We start from the raw sequence: 20523 nt of genomic DNA on the forward strand, positions 1-20523 counted from the left end.
CTCTTCAGCAAGGAATATCATTGGCAGCAGAACACCTCCCGGGGGATCAAAAAGTCAAGGCGGATACTCTCAACAGACTCAAATCGTCCTGCCACGAATGGGAGCTGGACCAGGAGATCCTGGACAGCATCTTTCGAAGATGGGGGAACACCGATAGTGGACCTCTTCGCTACAAGCGAAAACAGGAAATGCCAGTACTTCGCAAGCTGGCTTCCCCAGAAGGGATCTTGGGGGAATGCGTTTTCCATGGCATGGTCCGGCGTCTTTGCCTACGTTTTTCCTCCAATTCCTCTTCTTCCCCGCGTACTGGTGAAGATCAAGAAAGAACCGTGCAGGCTGATCCCGGTAGCCCCGTGGTGGCCTAGACAACACTTGTTCACTGAACTGCTGCTGCTGTCGGAGGACCGTCCAATTCGGTTGCATCCAATTCCATCGCTTCTGGCAATGTCCAAGGGTCAGGTGCTCCATCCAGACCCGAAATCCTTGCGATTAGCAGCCTTTCTCCTGAACACTGTGAATTTAGTCATCTGAACATCTCACATGAATGTAGGGAGATCCTGTCCAAAGCCAGAGCGGAGAGTACCAACAAAACCTACAGGATGAAATGGAAGAGGTTTTGTCTGTGGTGTAAGAGGCATAACATTCACCCTCTTACTGCTGCACCTCATCAAATTATACCTTACATTCTGCTATTAGCAAAGTCAGGATTAGCACATGCTTCCATCAAGGTGCATTTGGCTGCGTTATCTCGCTACAGGAGGTCATTGTCAGGCCCATCCTTATGGTCATCAAGGATCATCAAGCAATTTATGAAGGGGATATTCAGGGTCTTTCCTCCAGTAAAGCCTCCACCACCACTATGGAATCTGAATATAGTACTTTCTCAATTGATGAAACCACCGTTTGAACCGATACACAGGGCGGACATTAAGTTCTTGTCCTGGAAAGTGGCTCTTCTCATTGAATGAATGAATGAATGAACTCCGATTTATAGAGCGCACATAGCTGCCCTGAGGCGTCTAAGCGCTAAGCATACCATCTGAGGTTTGGGTTCGAAGAGGCAGGTTCAGCTTCATCATTGAGTAGTGAATAGGAGCGTTTTCAGCTGTTTGCGAAAGGAGAGAATATTAGGATTAGATCTAAGATGCTGGGGCAGAGCGTTCCATCTCTTAGCTACATTGTAGGAGAAAGAGCGGCCTCCTGACCTTGATTTCTTTATTGGCGGCACAATGGCATTGCATTGACTTCAGCGAGAAGAGTAGGTGAACTACAAGCGCTCACGATTCAGGAGCCTTTCCTACAGTTTCAAGAGGATAGGATGATTCTCAGAACGAACCCGAAGTTCATTCCAAAGGTGCCAACTGACTTTCATCTGAATGAACGGTTGGTGTTGAAGCATATCTGAAAGAGACACGTTAGTGATAGATTCCTTACCTTAGAATATCCCCAGGCGTCAGACTGGATCCGGAAACTTTTGCGTAGCAATACCCCTGCGCGCTGGTAGGCGTCGTCTGCGGCTCCGCGTCCGTCGTCGGCGTCGTGAGCGCCGGGATGACGTCGTCGGAGTATTTAGACGGCGCCCATGCGCGCTGACGTCAGTTCTTCTTTTTTCCGCGCCAGCTAGCGCAGATCCGGAAGAAGCTCTACCCCCAGTCACTTTTTGACTGAAAAGTTTTTTGATCCTTTTTGATCTCTCTTAGTCGACTGTCTCGACTATCGGTGCCAGGGATGCCCGGGTTCAAGCCTTGTTCGAAGTGCGGCCGACTCATGTCGGTCACGGACCCCCATCGCCGGTGCCTGAAGTGCTTAGGCCTCGACCACGACGATCGAACCTGCGTCGACTGCCGGGCCCTGACGTCGAAGGCTAGGCGGGAGCGGTCCCGCAAGCGTCTCGAGCTGAGGCACTCGGCCCCGCGCCGCTCCAGGTCCCGGTCCCGGTCCCACGGGAGGTCGAGGGACAGGTCGCGAGGTCGGAGTCATCGACGTTCCGGAAGTGGACACCGATCGTCTGGTTCCAAGTCCTCAGGTAAGAGGCATGAGAGGTCGGAACGACACCATCGGTCCTCCGACCCGCCCCGACGCTCGCTCGATGCGGCCGGGGACTCGGGCGACACCGCCCACGCGGCTCCGCGGGAGTCGCAAGCGTCGCCGCCTGCCCCACACCTTCGGGTCCCTGGGCACGGCGCGTCGCAGGAGGAGGTCGAGAGGTACCTCATGGCCATGAGGGCCCTCCCTCCTCAGTCGGTTCCCGTGGCGCCTTCGGGCCGATCGGCTCCGTCTGGAGGTCCTTCCGGGTCGGGCGCTTTGGCCCCGACGACGTCGGGTGCTTCGGGCCCGGCGCCGCTGGCGACTTCGGTCCCGGCGCCGCGCGACCTCGCTGGATCCGGATCCGGGACCTCGCCGGTCGACCTTGTAGGAAGGTACCTCCTGACTATGGTTGCCCCCAACTTTTTGCCCTGTGTTTTAGCTGGTTTTGGACATAGTCGACCTGGGACCCTGCCAATCAGGACCCCAGGCCTACTGCTCTCTCTTTAAAATGGATTCCATGTACCCTAGGTACATTTCCAATTGGTACTGGGCCACCCTATCAGACCCTGTAACTCAGGGCATGGGTGTACCCAGGGCTGCCAGGGGCTGCAGCATGTATTATGCCACCCCTGGCTGGCCTCCTAAATCTGACACAACTGGCTGCATGACAGCTGGGGCAAAGTCGTGTAATCACCCTTTGCTGTAGGTGTAGTATACCTATACCTAACCCTAAAATGGACACACCGATTCCTATCAGTCACTCCTATGGCAGGCCTTGACAATCCTGAAGGCAGAGTGCTTGGAATCATGTGAGATGGTGCTCTGGCATGAGCTGAGCCTGTCTGCAGCTTGCGGAATCAAGTCCTAATAGCTGTTCCATGATATCGCATACCATATACTCTTAAGTGCATTATAATCCTCGCGGTTAAATGCTATCTTTGGTATTGCTTTATCAAAACATGTCGAGTAAGGTGTCATACGAATTGGAATACTAACCCCTCGCCAATTCTGGCGACGGGGTTAGCATTCCACCCTTCTAGAGGGACACGACATGTATGTAACTGTGAACCCCGGTTAAAGTTAACTGAAGCCTCAGCTCCACAAAATGGATGCTGCCACCACAGACACGAGTCTGACCCCCTGCAGCTGGGAGTCCTTCCAGCGAGGGGAGCCTGGACAAAGGGTTTCCTGTCAGGGGCGGTGCTAGCACCGTCCCAGACATGGTTTTGTGTATCCTGGGTAGGCAGGGCTTTACAGGAAGGTGACTGCTGAGTGGCACCCCGGTGCTCACTACGCATAGGCCGGTCTGAACCAGTTCCAGGGGCACACCAGCCCCTGGCCTGGGGAAGTCCGGCATGGCTGAGGGGTGTAACCACCCCCCACCTAGTCCCACCCATAGGCAGGACCTAGTCACCGGGTCAGCCCCCTTTTTTAGTATAAAGATAGGAGCGGGCCCCCTGTTAAAATTAGATCATCTTTGGAATCAAGATACCACTTTCTTCGAAAGGACTTCACGATTTCTTCTTCAAGATTCTCCCTTGTGGCTAAGGAGTAGTCACCCTGCATCAAGCGGGCACCATCCTAAAGAACACTGCGGTCTGCTGCAAGTCCTTCATCACGAATCCGACGACCCAGCTCGACGAGACCCGGCTTCCCTGGCACCTCTGACCTCTACTCACCTCTACAGCCAAGCTGAGAACCGTGAGTGCGACGAGACCTCGAGGGACCGACGATCGCCAAGACTGCACGACATCTTTACTGCAAGCCCACCGTGTCCTCCACTGGTGAGTGCTTTGGGGTCCGAGAAGCCCCGACCCTGCGCAGCTCCAGCACCCAAGATCAGCCTCCCTGCATCTCCACGATCTGCGTGGGGCCCTTCTGCTGTTTGCTGTGCACCGCGTTGTTTGGCTACTAGCCGGCTGGCTTGTGGCCTTCTGAACGACGCCCAACGACTTCACGACTGCTGGTCTGGTTGCTCCAGGCTGGCCCTTGCTTCCTTGTTCAAGAGAGGCACCCCGGACCCTCCTGGTCCACTCCAGACGCCATTTTAGGTCCACCGCGTGGGCTTGAATTTGCCAAGGCTTTGTTGCCCAATCCTGGGTCCAGCGACGCCGACAGCTTCTAACTTCGTGGGACAGCTCGATCCTCCATCCTGGTCGCCGACAACGCCTCCTGGTCCGCGAGATCTTCGAGCTACAGCGTCACCCACTCACCTTGTCGAGGTGGCTACCATCCGGTGCCCTCCTGGTGCCCACTGACTACTGGCTAGTAGTCTCGAACTTGGTCCCCTCTGCTTTCAGGTGTCATCTATCTTCGAGATCCAGGCTTGGATCCATCTGAACTTTCTTCACTGGTCACCGGCCAGCATCTTTTCTTCCGGCTCCTGGTCCGTCTACGAGGATTCCCGACGTCTTTTCAGACCTATGCAGCTGCAGCCCCTGGGCTAGGTAACTTCGGCATTTCGGTGCCCCAGCATAGCCTCACTATCCAAGGGTCAGAATCTACTTTCGTTTTCTCCCTACCAGGTCGGGTTCGCCCGAGAACACTAACTTTCTAATTCCTAGCTACCATAGACTTTTGTCCGCATCTCGCGTGAGAGTGCACACACTGCACCCGAGTCCCCTAGGCCTCCTAGAAGTAATCTAACGATTCCCTAGTCAAGTCCTAGCGATTCCAAAAGCTATTAGTACTGTACTTACCTGCTAGGAATTTCGCATTCCACTTTCAGAGTATATGGTTTTCCGTGCCCCTCGGGCATTTGTATATACTGTGCTAACTTAAGTATTTTTGTAAGAGTTTTGGTTTGTGCTTAGTACCCTGTCCTCATAAAGAGTACAGGGCTGTTGTGATCTTTAAATAAATAACTGTTTATTTTCATAACACTTGTGTGGTGTCCTTTCACTTGGTATTCAAGGGGTATCTGTGTGGTAAACAGCCGGCTTAACGCGCCCTCTCGAGTCTTTAGCCTTAGACTGCTCGTATCCACGCTACTAGGATAGCTGGTCTATAAGGTTGACTTACAACCAATCATCAATAAGGGTTGCTGGACTGATACATAGTGTTCACTAGAATAGTGAGCACTGCATATCAGGCCACCTTCTCACATTGGTGAGCAGCGGTTGGGATTTGAGCTTGCTGTTGTTTTACCACACGTATCCTAAGAATATCTTGTTGAAAGATCACATAAGTACTGTTAGGTACATATAACTAAAGCTTAGAATACTCTGAGTTCTACTGAACCAGCTGTTGTAGCTCCTCAAGGCTTAGCACACCTTGGCTACAACTCTAGCAAGGGACCAGTAGGTAACACATAGTGTAGGTAGGTGCATCACTTACACCACACTAGAAGCAGTATGTCGGTCACAGGAGGAAACACTGAGTCTCCCCTTGTGTCAGTTGACCCTCCACAGGTCATCCCTTCAAAATATACTGCTCTTAGCTTCCATGAGATGAGACAAGTGTGTACTCTCAGGAAACTAAAACAGGGGTCTAACCCCACCACTTCCTTTCTGATTGGTCTCTTAGAGGCTTATGATGCCAGTAGGGCTGGTAACCTAGACCCTTCTAATCCAGATGGAAGTTTGCCCTCCTTACAGGGTCCCTTTGATATCCATCCCCTCCATGAGGCAGATGATGCTGAGGAGGAGGATGAGTTGTCTGGGGATGAGGCAGATAAGGGACAGCTAGAAGTCAGTAGACTAAGCAGGTCCAACTTAAGCAGACATGAGCTTGGTACTGGGGGACCCCTGGGCCCACTCTCAGGTCAGCTTAACATTGGGAATGGACGAGTTAGGTCTCTATCAAGAGGCTCTAACAGATCCTTTCGAACCAATGGCTCTCTCAACTCTTCTCACAGAGGGATGTCTTCCCCTAAGAGGAGAGTGTATGAAGCTGAAGAAAGGGCAGTCAAACTGAGGATTGAAAGGGAAGAACTTGCCCTGGCCAAAGAGAGACTTGCCCTTGCTAGAGAGCAAGAATTATGTGGGCTAGTTCCCACTGGTGGCAGCAATAAACCTAGCAATAGGGAAAGGAGTTTTGATAAAAAGCACCTGAATAAGATAGTGCCCCCCTTTAGGGAAGGGGATGACATCCACAAATGGATTACTGCTTTGGAGAGAGCCTGCACTGTGCAGGGTGTTCCCCAAAGTCAGTGGGCAGCTATCTTGTGGCTCTCCTTTGATGGTAAAGGTAGAGATAAGCTCCTCACCACAAGGGTGGAGGATGCTAACAATTACCAAGTCTTGAAGAATGTACTGGTTGATGGGTTTGGTTTAACCACTGAACAATACAGGATGCTGTTCAGAGACACCCAGAAAACTCAGTCTCAAGATTGGACTGACTTTGTTGATTGTGCCACTAAGGCTTTTGAAGGCTGGCTACTGGGTAGTAAGGTTACTGATTTTAAAGGATTGTATAATCTAATTATGAGGGAGCAAATCTTAAATAATTGTCAGAACCAGCTATTACATCAGCACCTGGTAGACTCTGAGTTGACCTCTCCACAGGAATTGGGTAAGAGGGCAGACAAATGGGTCAGAACCAGGGTTAGGCCTAAAAACCAGGGTGGTGACCAGAAAAAGGAATCAACCAAGCCTCAAGAGAAGGGTGGGGATAAATCCACAGAGAAGACTTCCCAAGGGCCCCAAAATTCCAACAAGGGTGGTGGGTCCCAGAACACTCCTTCAGAACAGAAGAAACCTTATTGCCATACCTGTAAACAGGTGGGTCATTACAAAAGTGATGCCAGTTGCCCTAAAAATGGTAATAAGGGAAATACACCCCCAGGTAATACTCCTAAACCTCCTGTTACCACTAGTGGTAATCCCCCAGGTGGTGGGAGTGCCCCCAAGAATGTGGTGGGCATTACTCTGGGCCAACAGGAGGACTATGGCTTAGCCAGGTTCCCTGACCACACTCTTGTCTGTGAGACTGGCATGGGGTTTGCCAACTTCACTACTGGACCCCACATTTTGGGCAAGTATAGACAAGAAGTTTTAGTGAATGGTCAGAAAGTTGAGGCATTCAGAGACACAGGGGCCAGCCTCACCATGGTGAGTGACCATCTGGTCCCCTCTGCTCAACTGACCCCTGGTTTTACTTATCAGGTGACAGACATTCATGGAATGAAGAGAAGGCATCCCATGGCAGTAGTCAAGCTCAGCTGGGGTAATGTCACAGGGCCCATGAGAGTGGCAGTGACAGATAACCTACCTGTAGATTGCTTACTGGGGAATGACCTGGAACTCTCAGCATGGGCTGAGGTGGAACAAGAAACTCATTCCAGAATGATAGGCCTATCCAGACAGGTTAGTGGGGCAGTAATAGCTACAGCCCCAGTCCCAGCACCATTCCTCCCTGAAAAGGTTGGAAGGGCAGTGGTAGCCACTGCCCAGGCTCAGACAGACTTTCCAGAGCAGGATAGGAGGGCTGTGACAGTCACAGCCCAAACACAAACTGAGTGCCCTCCTGAAAAGGTTGGCAAGGTTGAAATGGTCTCAGCCTCTACTCAAACAGACAGTGAGGTTGTGAAGCCTGAAACAATGGATCACTCCACTCAAACAGAGAGCGTTGAGGAGGAAGAAGAGTCTTCCCCCTCCCAGACACTAGGTGAGAGCCAGCCTCCTCAGGGAACTGACTCTACCCCTGTTGAAGGAACTGCCCCAGAGGTAGTCAGGCCTAGCCTGGCAGAGCCCCTGATGGCAGTGGACCCTTCCCAGGTGGGACCCAGTCTGGAGCAGGTAAACTGCACCTCTCTACCCTGCCTTAGTCAGCCCAGGGCTGAAGAGGTCAGGGAGGCCAGTGGTGGACCCCAAAGGGCCCCCTGTCCAAAAGAACCCCTTAATCAGCAGATTAGGATCACTGAAGCTGGTAAACCTAGCCAAGTGAAAATAGAACAGACTCCTGAGGGATCCCCCTTAAAAGTAGTTAGGGAACTCCCACAGCTGGACACTGTTGGACACAGCCAAACATGGGGCCTAAAAACCCCAGACCTGACCTGTCCCTCCAGTAAGCCAAACAGAGGGACTCAGCCTCCAGCTTTAGGTAGCCAGAGGCTGACCCTGAGAGCTCAGTGCATCTCAGCTAAAGAAAGAAAGGCACATATGATGGATGGTGATTGGAGGAAGTTGAGCCCAAAGGTAGAGGAGCCTCACTTCAGTACTCCATCCCAGCATCAGCCTTTTGCTTTCCCAAGACACACCAGAGACAGAGATTCCCTATGGTGGAGACCCTCAGATACCCTTAGGGTGAGGGGTTGCCTAGTGGACCATGACACAGGGGGAAACCAAGCCAGAGCTGGTACTTCCTTATATGGCCACTTAGGTAATAGAGGCTTACCTGGACAAGGATAGCCTTATCTCCTTTCGTTTGGGGGGGGGTTGTGTAGGAAGGTACCTCCTGACTATGGTTGCCCCCAACTTTTTGCCCTGTGTTTTAGCTGGTTTTGGACATAGTCGACCTGGGACCCTGCCAATCAGGACCCCAGGCCTACTGCTCTCTCTTTAAAATGGATTCCATGTACCCTAGGTACATTTCCAATTGGTACTGGGCCACCCTATCAGACCCTGTAACTCAGGGCATGGGTGTACCCAGGGCTGCCAGGGGCTGCAGCATGTATTATGCCACCCCTGGCTGGCCTCCTAAATCTGACACAACTGGCTGCATGACAGCTGGGGCAAAGTCGTGTAATCACCCTTTGCTGTAGGTGTAGTATACCTATACCTAACCCTAAAATGGACACACCGATTCCTATCAGTCACTCCTATGGCAGGCCTTGACAATCCTGAAGGCAGAGTGCTTGGAATCATGTGAGATGGTGCTCTGGCATGAGCTGAGCCTGTCTGCAGCTTGCGGAATCAAGTCCTAATAGCTGTTCCATGATATCGCATACCATATACTCTTAAGTGCATTATAATCCTCGCGGTTAAATGCTATCTTTGGTATTGCTTTATCAAAACATGTCGAGTAAGGTGTCATACGAATTGGAATACTAACCCCTCGCCAATTCTGGCGACGGGGTTAGCATTCCACCCTTCTAGAGGGACACGACATGTATGTAACTGTGAACCCCGGTTAAAGTTAACTGAAGCCTCAGCTCCACAAAATGGATGCTGCCACCACAGACACGAGTCTGACCCCCTGCAGCTGGGAGTCCTTCCAGCGAGGGGAGCCTGGACAAAGGGTTTCCTGTCAGGGGCGGTGCTAGCACCGTCCCAGACATGGTTTTGTGTATCCTGGGTAGGCAGGGCTTTACAGGAAGGTGACTGCTGAGTGGCACCCCGGTGCTCACTACGCATAGGCCGGTCTGAACCAGTTCCAGGGGCACACCAGCCCCTGGCCTGGGGAAGTCCGGCATGGCTGAGGGGTGTAACCACCCCCCACCTAGTCCCACCCATAGGCAGGACCTAGTCACCGGGTCAGCCCCCTTTTTTAGTATAAAGATAGGAGCGGGCCCCCTGTTAAAATTAGATCATCTTTGGAATCAAGATACCACTTTCTTCGAAAGGACTTCACGATTTCTTCTTCAAGATTCTCCCTTGTGGCTAAGGAGTAGTCACCCTGCATCAAGCGGGCACCATCCTAAAGAACACTGCGGTCTGCTGCAAGTCCTTCATCACGAATCCGACGACCCAGCTCGACGAGACCCGGCTTCCCTGGCACCTCTGACCTCTACTCACCTCTACAGCCAAGCTGAGAACCGTGAGTGCGACGAGACCTCGAGGGACCGACGATCGCCAAGACTGCACGACATCTTTACTGCAAGCCCACCGTGTCCTCCACTGGTGAGTGCTTTGGGGTCCGAGAAGCCCCGACCCTGCGCAGCTCCAGCACCCAAGATCAGCCTCCCTGCATCTCCACGATCTGCGTGGGGCCCTTCTGCTGTTTGCTGTGCACCGCGTTGTTTGGCTACTAGCCGGCTGGCTTGTGGCCTTCTGAACGACGCCCAACGACTTCACGACTGCTGGTCTGGTTGCTCCAGGCTGGCCCTTGCTTCCTTGTTCAAGAGAGGCACCCCGGACCCTCCTGGTCCACTCCAGACGCCATTTTAGGTCCACCGCGTGGGCTTGAATTTGCCAAGGCTTTGTTGCCCAATCCTGGGTCCAGCGACGCCGACAGCTTCTAACTTCGTGGGACAGCTCGATCCTCCATCCTGGTCGCCGACAACGCCTCCTGGTCCGCGAGATCTTCGAGCTACAGCGTCACCCACTCACCTTGTCGAGGTGGCTACCATCCGGTGCCCTCCTGGTGCCCACTGACTACTGGCTAGTAGTCTCGAACTTGGTCCCCTCTGCTTTCAGGTGTCATCTATCTTCGAGATCCAGGCTTGGATCCATCTGAACTTTCTTCACTGGTCACCGGCCAGCATCTTTTCTTCCGGCTCCTGGTCCATCTACGAGGATTCCCGACGTCTTTTCAGACCTATGCAGCTGCAGCCCCTGGGCTAGGTAACTTCGGCATTTCGGTGCCCCAGCATAGCCTCACTATCCAAGGGTCAGAATCTACTTTCGTTTTCTCCCTACCAGGTCGGGTTCGCCCGAGAACACTAACTTTCTAATTCCTAGCTACCATAGACTTTTGTCCGCATCTCGCGTGAGAGTGCACACACTGCACCCGAGTCCCCTAGGCCTCCTAGAAGTAATCTAACGATTCCCTAGTCAAGTCCTAGCGATTCCAAAAGCTATTAGTACTGTACTTACCTGCTAGGAATTTCGCATTCCACTTTCAGAGTATATGGTTTTCCGTGCCCCTCGGGCATTTGTATATACTGTGCTAACTTAAGTATTTTTGTAAGAGTTTTGGTTTGTGCTTAGTACCCTGTCCTCATAAAGAGTACAGGGCTGTTGTGATCTTTAAATAAATAACTGTTTATTTTCATAACACTTGTGTGGTGTCCTTTCACTTGGTATTCAAGGGGTATCTGTGTGGTAAACAGCCGGCTTAACGCGCCCTCTCGAGTCTTTAGCCTTAGACTGCTCGTATCCACGCTACTAGGATAGCTGGTCTATAAGGTTGACTTACAACCAATCATCAATAAGGGTTGCTGGACTGATACATAGTGTTCACTAGAATAGTGAGCACTGCATATCAGGCCACCTTCTCACAGACCTTACGACCTCGCCGGCGCCGTCCCTTCAGGTGTCGTCCCCGGCAGCCGATGTGGTTGCCGACCCCAATGTTTCCTACGGTCTTACTCAGGAGTCGGAGGGGCGCCGCTGGGCGCTGATTCCGTCGGCCTTTGGAGACTTCTATCTCCACGAGGAGGCCCTGGCTGTTAATCCTGGTCTCCAGGAGCCAGGTGACGAGCAATGGGAGGGGTCCGAGGACCCTCTGGCACGTGATTGCCAGTCGCATCAGGACTGGACATATGAGCTTGGGGAGGCCAGTGGTATTGACACCTCGCCAGACACTGGATTTACGTCGCCCCCGACTGTGGCTTCGGAGGCGGGTTCTGCTTACAGCGTAGTGTTGACGAAGGCAGCTAAGGCCTTAAACCTTCAGCTCCCCGTCGCGGCCGTGAGGACTAATCTCCTCACTGAGGTCCTCAAACAGCAGTCCGGCTCCGCGGAGCCCCTCCTGCCGTTCAATGAGGCCTTGTGTGACGTTCTGCTGGGCACTTGGTCCAAGCCCGCCACAGGCCCCCCTGTGGACAGGAACGTGGCCAGACGCTACCGCCCGGCACCGGGCGACCCATGCTTTTTGTCCACCCATCCCACCCCCGAGAGCCTGGTCATCCAGGCCTCTAACTCCCAAACCGCATTCCCGTCGGCCCCGCCCGACAGGGAATCCAAGAGATATGAGCAGTTCGGGAAGAAGGTCTTCTCGTCTGTGAGCCTGGGGCTACGGTCTGTGAACACCAACTGTCTCTTGGGCCGCTACACCCACACTCTGTGGGACACGGTTGCGGAGGTGCTGCCACAATGCCCTGAGGAGGTCAGGGCTAAACTCAGCCAAACCCTTGCGGACGGCCGAGATGCGGCACGCTTTTCTATCCGGTGTGGGCTGGATACCACGGACTCACTGGGCAGGGCGATGGCAACGACGGTGGCGGTTCGACGCCACGCCTGGTTGAGGTCCGCCAACTTCTCGGCCGATGTCCAGGCCACCCTCCTGGACATGCCGTTTGATGGCCGTCGCCTCTTCGGCGACAAGGCAGACCATGCGCTGGAACGTTTCAAGGACTCCAGGGCCACGGCCAAGTCCTTGGGCCTTACGGCCCCACGCCAGCAATCGGGTGCCTTTCGCTCCTTTCGTGGCCACGGAAGGGGCGCCCCACCACGGACCGTCAGCCACGCGCCGCAGAATGTTCAGCAACGCGGTGGCGGCCGTGGGAACCGCCGTGGCGGTGGTCGGGGCCAGCGGCGAGGCCAGTCCACACCTCCCTCAGCAGCCCCCGCCTCAAAACCTTCCTAGTCCGAGTTTTCAGGCCCATGTGACGCCTGTGGGAGGCAGGGTTCGCCATCACCTCTGCCACTGGCATACAGTCACTTCGGACAGGTGGGTGCTGCAAATTGTCCGAAGGGGTTTCTCCCTCCCCTTCGAGTCTTCCCCTCCATCCATGCCACCTCAATACCACCGTGTGTCGGGGGATCACTTGCAACTTCTGCAAGAGGAGGTTTCGGCCCTCTTGGCCAAGAGGGCCATCGAGCGCGTTCCTGGGCCAGAAGTAGGACGTGGTTGTTACTCCCACTACTTTCTGGTACCCAAGAAGGGCAAAGGGGGCCTACGCCCTATCTTGGATCTGCGGAACGTCAACGGCTTCCTCCGGACGGAGAAGTTCAAGATGCTCACTTTGGCTCAGGTCCTGGCTGCCCTGGACCCGGGAGACTGGATGGTAGCGTTGGACTTGCAGGACGCCTATTTCCACATCCCCGTCCTGCCGGCCCACCGGCGTTACCTACGGTTCATGGTAGGCCAAGAGCACTTTCAGTTTACCGTGCTCCCCTTCGGCCTTGCCAGCGCCCCACGGGTGTTCACGAAGGTGATGGCGGTGGTCGCAGCCCATCTGCGCAGGCAGGGGATATCAGTCTTCCCCTACCTCGACGACTGGTTGTTGAAGGCGGGCTCGCCCCAGTCAGTCGTCAGCCACCTCCAGACTACGGCCGACCTCCTGCACTTGCTGGGGTTCTCCATCAATGTGCCGAAGTCACACCTGTGTCCCTCTCAAAAGCTCCTCTTCATCGGAGCGGTTCTCGACTCGGCGCAGTTTCGGGTTTACCCACCCGAACAGCGGGTTCGGGATATTCAGGCTCTGATTCCTTTCTTCAGGCCGTTATCCCGGGTCTCGGTCAGGTTGACGCTGCGGCTTCTGGGGCTGATGGCCTCCTGCATCCTTCTGGTGCGTCACGCCAGGTGGCGGATGCGGGCTCTGCAGTGGGACCTGAAGTTTCAGTGGGCCCAGCATCAGGGCAACCTGTCAGATCATGTCCTGATCTCAGAGGGCACTGCGAAGCAACTGCAGTGGTGGCTCACGGACCGCGACTGGGTCAGTGGCAGACCCCTCTCCCTACCCCAGCCGGAGCACGTAGTTGTGACGGACGCGTCCCTCCAGGGCTGGGGAGGCCACATGGGAGAGGCGGAGATCAGAGGCCTCTGGTCTCCGGCGGAGTCCCGGCTCCACATCAACCTTCTGGAGCTGCGGGCGATTCGTCTTGCACTGAAGGCATTTCTCCCCTCTGTCAAGGGGAGCGTAGTGCAAGTGTTCACCGACAACACCACCGCCATGTGGTACTGCAACAAACAGGGCGGTGTGGGGTCGTGGACCCTCTGCCAGGAGGCTCTGCGCCTCTGGCAGTGGCTGGAACATCAGGGCGTGACCCTGGTGGTTTAACACCTGGCAGGCTCTCTGAATGCCAGGGCGGACGAACTCAGCCGCCGGTGCATGATGGATCACGAATGGCGTCTGAACTCGGACGTGGCGCAAGGTCTCTTTCGACAGTGGGGAGAGCCTTGGTTAGATCTATTCGCCACAGAAGAGAACGCGCAATGTCAGCAGTTCTGCGCGTTGGAGTTTCCAAGGCGGCACTCGCTCGGAGACGCTTTTCGTCGCGAGTGGAGCTGCGGTCTGTTGTACGACTTTCCGCCTATACCACTTCTGCCCAGAGTGCTGAAGAAGATCAGGCGCGACCGGGCCCAGGTCGTCCTTGTGGCTCCGGACTGGGCACGAAGATACTGGTATCCCGAGCTACTCAGCATGTCAGTCGATCCCCCGATTCGTCTGCCTCTTCGGGAGGACCTTCTGTCGCAGCAGCAGGGGACGGTCCTGCACCCGAACCTGTCCAGTCTCCACCTACAAGCTTGGAGATTGAGCGGCGGCAGTTGAGGCCATTTGACTTGCCTCCCGAAGTCTGTGATATCATTCTGGCAGCCAGGCGTCCCTCCACAAAGTCGGTATACGCCTGCCGGTGGAGCAGATTTGTGGCATGGTGCACAGCAAAGGCTGTGGATCCTCTCTCTGCACCCCTTTCGGAAGTGCTGCTCTTTCTTCTTTCCCTTGCCCAGCAGGGCTCTGCTCTGGGCACTCTTAAAGGGTACCTTTCTGCTCTATCAGCCTTCTTGAGGCTACCAGATCAGCCTTCTTTATTCAAGTCCCCTATTGTGAGTAGATTTCTGAAAGGCATCACGCACATGTTCCCTCCTGTTCCCTTCGTGATGCCCCAGTGGGACTTGAATCTGGTTCTCACCTATCTGATGTGTGCTCCCTTTGAGCCGCTTCATAACTGCCCTCTTCGTCTCCTTACTCTAAAGACGGCCTTCCTGGTTGCCATCACCTCTGCCAGGAGGGTGAGTGAGCTCCAGGCTCTTTCTTCTTCTCCACCTTTCCTGTCTGTTCATCCTGATAAGGTGGTGTTACGTACACGACCTTCCTTTCTGCCCAAGGTTGTCACGGCCTTCCACATCGGGCAGTCCATCACTTTGCCCACCTTCTTTCCGCCTCCGCACCCCTCGAAAGAGGAGGAGAGGCTCCACCGTCTGGATCCAAAACGTGCGCTCTCCTACTACCTAGATCGCACACGCCAATTCCGGGTGGATGACCAACTCTTCGTTGGTTACGTGGGCGCGAAGAAGGGAAAGGCTGTGCACAAGGGGACCATCTCTAGGTGGATCATCTTGTGTATTCAAGCATGTTACTCCATGGCGAGGAAGGAGCCCCCGGCTGGATTGCGGGCTCACTCCACTCGGGCCACGGCAACGACAACTGCCCTGGGCCGCGGTGTCCCCCTGCAGGACATCTGTCAGGCAGCCACGTGGGCCTCACTGCACACGTTCGCAAGACACTACTGCCTGGACAGTCAAGTCCGGAGGGATGGCTTCTTTGGCCGTTCCGTCCTCCAGGACTTTCTGGTGTGATATTGGTTCGCAGACCCACCACCGGGGTTGGTATTGCTGGGGTATCTATTCTAAGGTAAGGAATCTATCACTAACGTGTCTCTTTCAGATGCACAAGTTACTACTTGTGTAACGATATATCTGTAAGAGACATTAGTTAGTGATAGATTCCTTACCGCCCACCCATCCTCCCCGTTCTGCGAACCGATATCTAGGGTTAAGGTCATCCCCTTTCAGGGCCCTAGTTTCATGGCACCAGTGTTAGTTCTATCATGGCTCTGCGTATCTGGCGCGGAAAAGCTGTGTTATCAGAACTGACGTCAGCGCGCATGGGCGCCGTCTAAATACTCCGACGACGTCATCCCGGCGCTCACGACGCCGACGACGGACGCGGAGCCGCAGACGATGCCTACCAGCGCGCAGGGGTATTGCTACGCAAAAGTTTCCGGATCCAGTCTGATGCCTGGGGATATTCTAAGGTAAGGAATCTATCACTAACTAATGTCTCTTACAGATATATCGTTACACAAGTAGTAACTTGTGCTTCTTTCCTCATCTGTCAACAGCAGCGGAAAAAGTATTGCATTCACTGGACGTTCAAAGATGTATGAAGTTTTACTTGAAAGAAACGAAGGCTTTTCGCAAGTCTTCTCAGTTATTCGTTGCTTTCAGCACACCCAGGAAAGGTTTCCCGCTGTCAAAGAGGGGAATTGCCAGATGGATTTCCAGTGCGATTATCTACTGTCATCAAGCTGCTGGAAAGCCTTTGAATGCACGAGTTCGAGCCCATTCCACGAGGACGGTGGCCACATCCACTGCACTGTTCAGAGGAGTGCCAATCCAGGATATCTGCAGAGCTGTGACCTGGGCATCTACGCACACCTTCACCAGGCACTACTACTTGGAGGCAGCCGCAGAATCGGATGCGGCGGTGGGAGAGGCAGTACTGCAGAGTATCATCCAGTAATGGTGAGCCTGTTTTACATCCCTCCATCCGTAATTTCTCTTGTTTACAAAGTCACATTTTATATATGTGTGTGTGTGTATGTATGTATGTATGTGTGTATATATATATATATATATATATATATATATATATATGAGATTATGCTTCATTTTCAAATCGTATGGCATGATTATGAAATGTATCAGAGAAATGTGCTTTGTCTTTTCACTAGCTATTCTGATTCAGGGATGTCAATCTATGAAAGTTCCAATACTGGAGTAAGAAAACAAGTTACTTACCTGTAACTTTAGTTCTCCAGTATTGGAATCTTTCATAGATTTACATGCACCCACCCTTCTCCCCTGAGAGGCTCGCCTCGGATTTAGCACAAGAAGTGTGTTATATACACAAGTGCGCGAAAAATCTGAGAGGCAGAAGGTTCTCTCAGGAGTGTTCTAGAGAGTGAGGAGCTCTGATTGGTTCAGGGAAAAGTTTGGGCCTTTTTTACATAACAAAGGCTATGGGTTTCAAAAGGGAAATGGGCCTAGGCCTCTTTTCAGTTTGCTATACTACTAAGCACTGCTTTTTTATATACCGGAGACTTCAGTCTCGACGACGGAGAATGATTCAGGCATGTGAATCTATGAAAGATTCCAATACTGGAGAACTAAAGTTACAGGTAAGTAACTTGTTTTCTTCCCTTCACATATATCTTTCCTTTAATAATCAACTTTGAAACTTTTTCATTTACCTAGAATAAAGCCTTCGGCTTTCGCACATCCCTCCTTTAGCCTAAACCTTATTGCCCTTTCAATTTTTGAAAAAAATGTTTGCAAAACTTTCCACTACAGTATCACATTACCCTAATCTCTTGCCTTTATTGCTTACCTACTCCCTTACTTATGTGTATGTTCCTGGTAGTTCTTCATCCACTGTTTGGATTATTTACCCTTATATGCAGTTAATCAACCTGAGAAAATGATGGTGGTGTGAAAAAAATTTGGCTGATTGATTATTCTGCTTTCTAATTCTGGAATCCTTATAGTGGTGGCTGTTATGTTAGTCAGGTACAGTACAGAATACAATTATCAACATTTTGTAGAAATACCTACTATGGTCTAACATGTAACTTTATAGAACTAGCCACAAGGTTCTAAAGATTGTTAAAAGCTCAGTTCCAATCGGGCTCCACTGCAGAGCCCTGGGGTTGCATTGTCAAAGAATTTGATCATTCTGTGCCATACCTTAGCACGTCAGAGCGCTTGATCAGGCTTCAGGAGAAATGTGTTCTGTCATGGTACCTACTTGATTTTCAAGTGCAGGTTGCCCCATTAATCTTGTAACAGCCATGCTAGAAAGTTTCCTCATTGTCCCATTAAAGTGTAACAAAGATGTCAAAATTTGCTGATGTCCATAAAATAAACAGCAACCATGCCTAGAATTGTGGTGCTTTTCAATTAAAGTATAGATGCCTTCCTGAGAAGTGCCTTTTCTGTGATATTTTAATTATACCAACCCTGTTCAGAAGGGGTAGTACTGTCTCGCTGGAAGTCCTGTAGGGTGTTACTGACCAATAAGTGTATAGCATCCCTGTTCAGAAGTACCAGTAGTCCAGAGGACATTGCTTCCATAGGCTTTGTGTGCTTGGTAGCACCAGCCTTCTGGAAGAGCACCCTCACACGGAACTCCTGCTGTTTTTGTATATGTTAGTGTCATAATGCACCCTAACATGTTTTTCCCTATCTGTCCTTGCAGGGGATTGGCTGCTATATGTTCCGAATTGATGACTCTGAGGTAGTGGACGCTACCATGCACGGAAACGCTGCCCGCTTCATCAACCACTCGTGTGAACCCAATTGCTACTCACGAGTCATCAATATCGACGGGATGAAACGCATCATCATCTTTGCCGTGCGCAAGATCTACCGTGGAGAGGAGCTGACCTACGACTACAAGTTCCCTCTGGAGGACGCCCGCAACAAACTGCCCTGCAACTGTGGAGCCAAGAAATGTCGCAAGTTTCTGAACTAGAACTTGTCTGTAGATTTGCCAGAGTACTCTGGTTAAGAGTTGAACGAAGACTCAGGCATGGGCTGGTCCGAGGCAGAAGAGAATAAGGGCACACCCACGTCTCGTTTTAGTCTCAGTTGATGGCATAAAGGACCTTGTTTCATGCCCCAGTCCATATGGTTCTGTGTCCCTGCGCCATTGGTATCCATTGCCTGTGTATCTTCTGAAAAAGAACGCAAGTTTGTTAGAAGAGTCCATGAACGCATTGGTTTCTTTAAACACTTCTACATTTTACCACCCATGTGGTGCATGAATGTTGGGCAAGATGGCATGACTACGAGTTTAAATATAAGGGACTGATGCCTCAACCACCCAGTGTACACAAGCTAAAGAATCCTTAAGTTAGTGAGGCTGGACTTCCGTAATGATTCCGGGTGTTAAATGGTTTGTGGCCAGAGACCACAAGAACAGTCACCCTGATTTCCCACATGATAATCTCCTTAGAAGGGTTCCCAAGAACCAGAGGGTGTACCGATCAGGGTTTACCTCAGCATCTGGTCTGACACATTGTGTCAATCTGTTAGGTTTCACAGTCCTCATGCTGGCATGGAAGGACAAGAGGTGTAGATTTGGTTGTGAAGAGGTCAGCTTTCCATCTTATGTCTGATTAGAATGTGAATTTTGCCGTTACTCTGGGCCACATTTCATATTGGTAATTTTGAAGGGAAAGCTTCTCTTCCCCTGAAAGCATTGGACTTTTGCCTTATCCATATTACTGCCTTTGTTCAGCAGCCTGTCTCCCGTGGCCCATGCTATCTTCTTTTGGTGAAAAGCAAAGGGTTGTCAACTTAATGTGGATGTTGTTGCGACAGGAGAAGCCAGAAGATGACCAACGGCTCTATTTGACCCTTTCTAGAGATTCGGGTCATTGAATGGCAAGGGTAGACTTTTGCTTTCTCTTGCATGATTATTTAGTTTCCTGTAGTTAATTAGTTTAATATTTATAGCATGTGCAACCCAGGAGATTTGATTGAGAGGGCCTTGTACGATCAGAAGGGGAAGTTCCCCCTTACAGTAAGAGGAAGGAATGGAACAGGCAGTCCACAGAAAAGTGCTCCTTCGATAAAAGGTATATTTTTCATTTGCACATTAGCTCTTCATAGGTGAGTTGACCATCTCCAGATGAGAGGCGGGATTGGCACTGCCTGTAATGAGGTCACTTGTAAAAAGTGAGAAGAATTTTCGCATTAGCTGGGTATGACATTTCGAATGTGAGGAGAGCTTGTTGCTAGCTGAGTGCAGGCATCAAAATGCTTGGAGGTAGACATTTCGTAGGCATCCCAGAAGTGTGGTCATTCGCTTTTCAGATGAGAGAAATGACTTGGCAAGGAATGTGTACGATGGCATTTTCATATCTGAGGAAGGACTTTACATAGACTGTAGATGATTCCTTTTTCAGACAGGTGCGAAGGTTTGGAACTAATTAAGTGTGAGCGATGGCATTTTATATAAAAGGAATGCTTGACATCCGCTATGGGAGAAGGTTGACAGCAAATGATTGAGTGATCAGGGAAAATTGTGGACTAAAAATCAGACACATATTGGGCTAGTGATTCATGGAGAAGGGCTCGTCTTATTACTGAGTGGCAGTGGGTGGTGTTCCCTTAGATGCTCTATCCTGTAGCATATGAAGAGCTTTGTGCTTGAGGGCCTGTTCTATTTCTGGTATACGGTTAATATGTTGTGATTGTCTGCGTGCCAGGCCCACTTTTTCCTTAGTGGTGTGGTGGTTGTCCTTTAATATTTGCCAGAGACTTGGTTTTGAAGAGCATAGAGGCAAAGCACATGCTTGTAGCCTTCCTCATTTTGTCTTGAAATAAGGACAATGCTGACACTACTTGTCTTCCTCTGCTCTAGCCACGGTCAGGCTCTGAGCAAACCCTCAACTTTCTGGTTTTATTTCTCAGCCCCATGACAACCCATTTGCATCGAAATCCTCTGATTTCTCTCCGTTCCGTTTACAGTTTTAGTATTTAAGGTTTTATAGATGTAAATATTTTGTATATTTTTTTACGAGAAAGAGGCACTTAAATAGGGAAAAGCACTTATGTGACGGCTCTATTTTTAAGAAGTGGTTATCTTAATTTAAAGGAGATGTTAGTTTTGATGTTGTTTATATTATTGTCTTAGGAAATGGTGTTATAGAATTTTAG

The 20523-nt window shown here is 51.5% G+C and overlaps 1 protein-coding gene across 2 annotated transcripts in view; it reads left to right on the forward strand.

The window, feature by feature from the left end:
* The window catches only part of KMT2A (lysine methyltransferase 2A), a 1431261-nt gene extending 1412696 nt beyond the window's left edge, over positions 1–18565 (forward strand). For both annotated transcript variants that reach the window (XM_086956712.1, XM_086956713.1), the window contains exon 35: positions 18056–18565. In XM_086956712.1, the coding sequence (XP_086812838.1) occupies positions 18056–18331 (276 nt within the window). In that variant the 3' untranslated portion in view covers positions 18332–18565. The remainder of the gene's footprint in view (positions 1–18055) is intronic.
* The last annotated feature ends 1958 nt before the right edge of the window (positions 18566–20523 follow it).

This window comes from Lissotriton vulgaris, chromosome 2_1, assembly GCF_964263255.1.
Source record: "Lissotriton vulgaris chromosome 2_1, aLisVul1.2, whole genome shotgun sequence".
NCBI lineage: Eukaryota > Metazoa > Chordata > Amphibia > Caudata > Salamandridae > Lissotriton > Lissotriton vulgaris.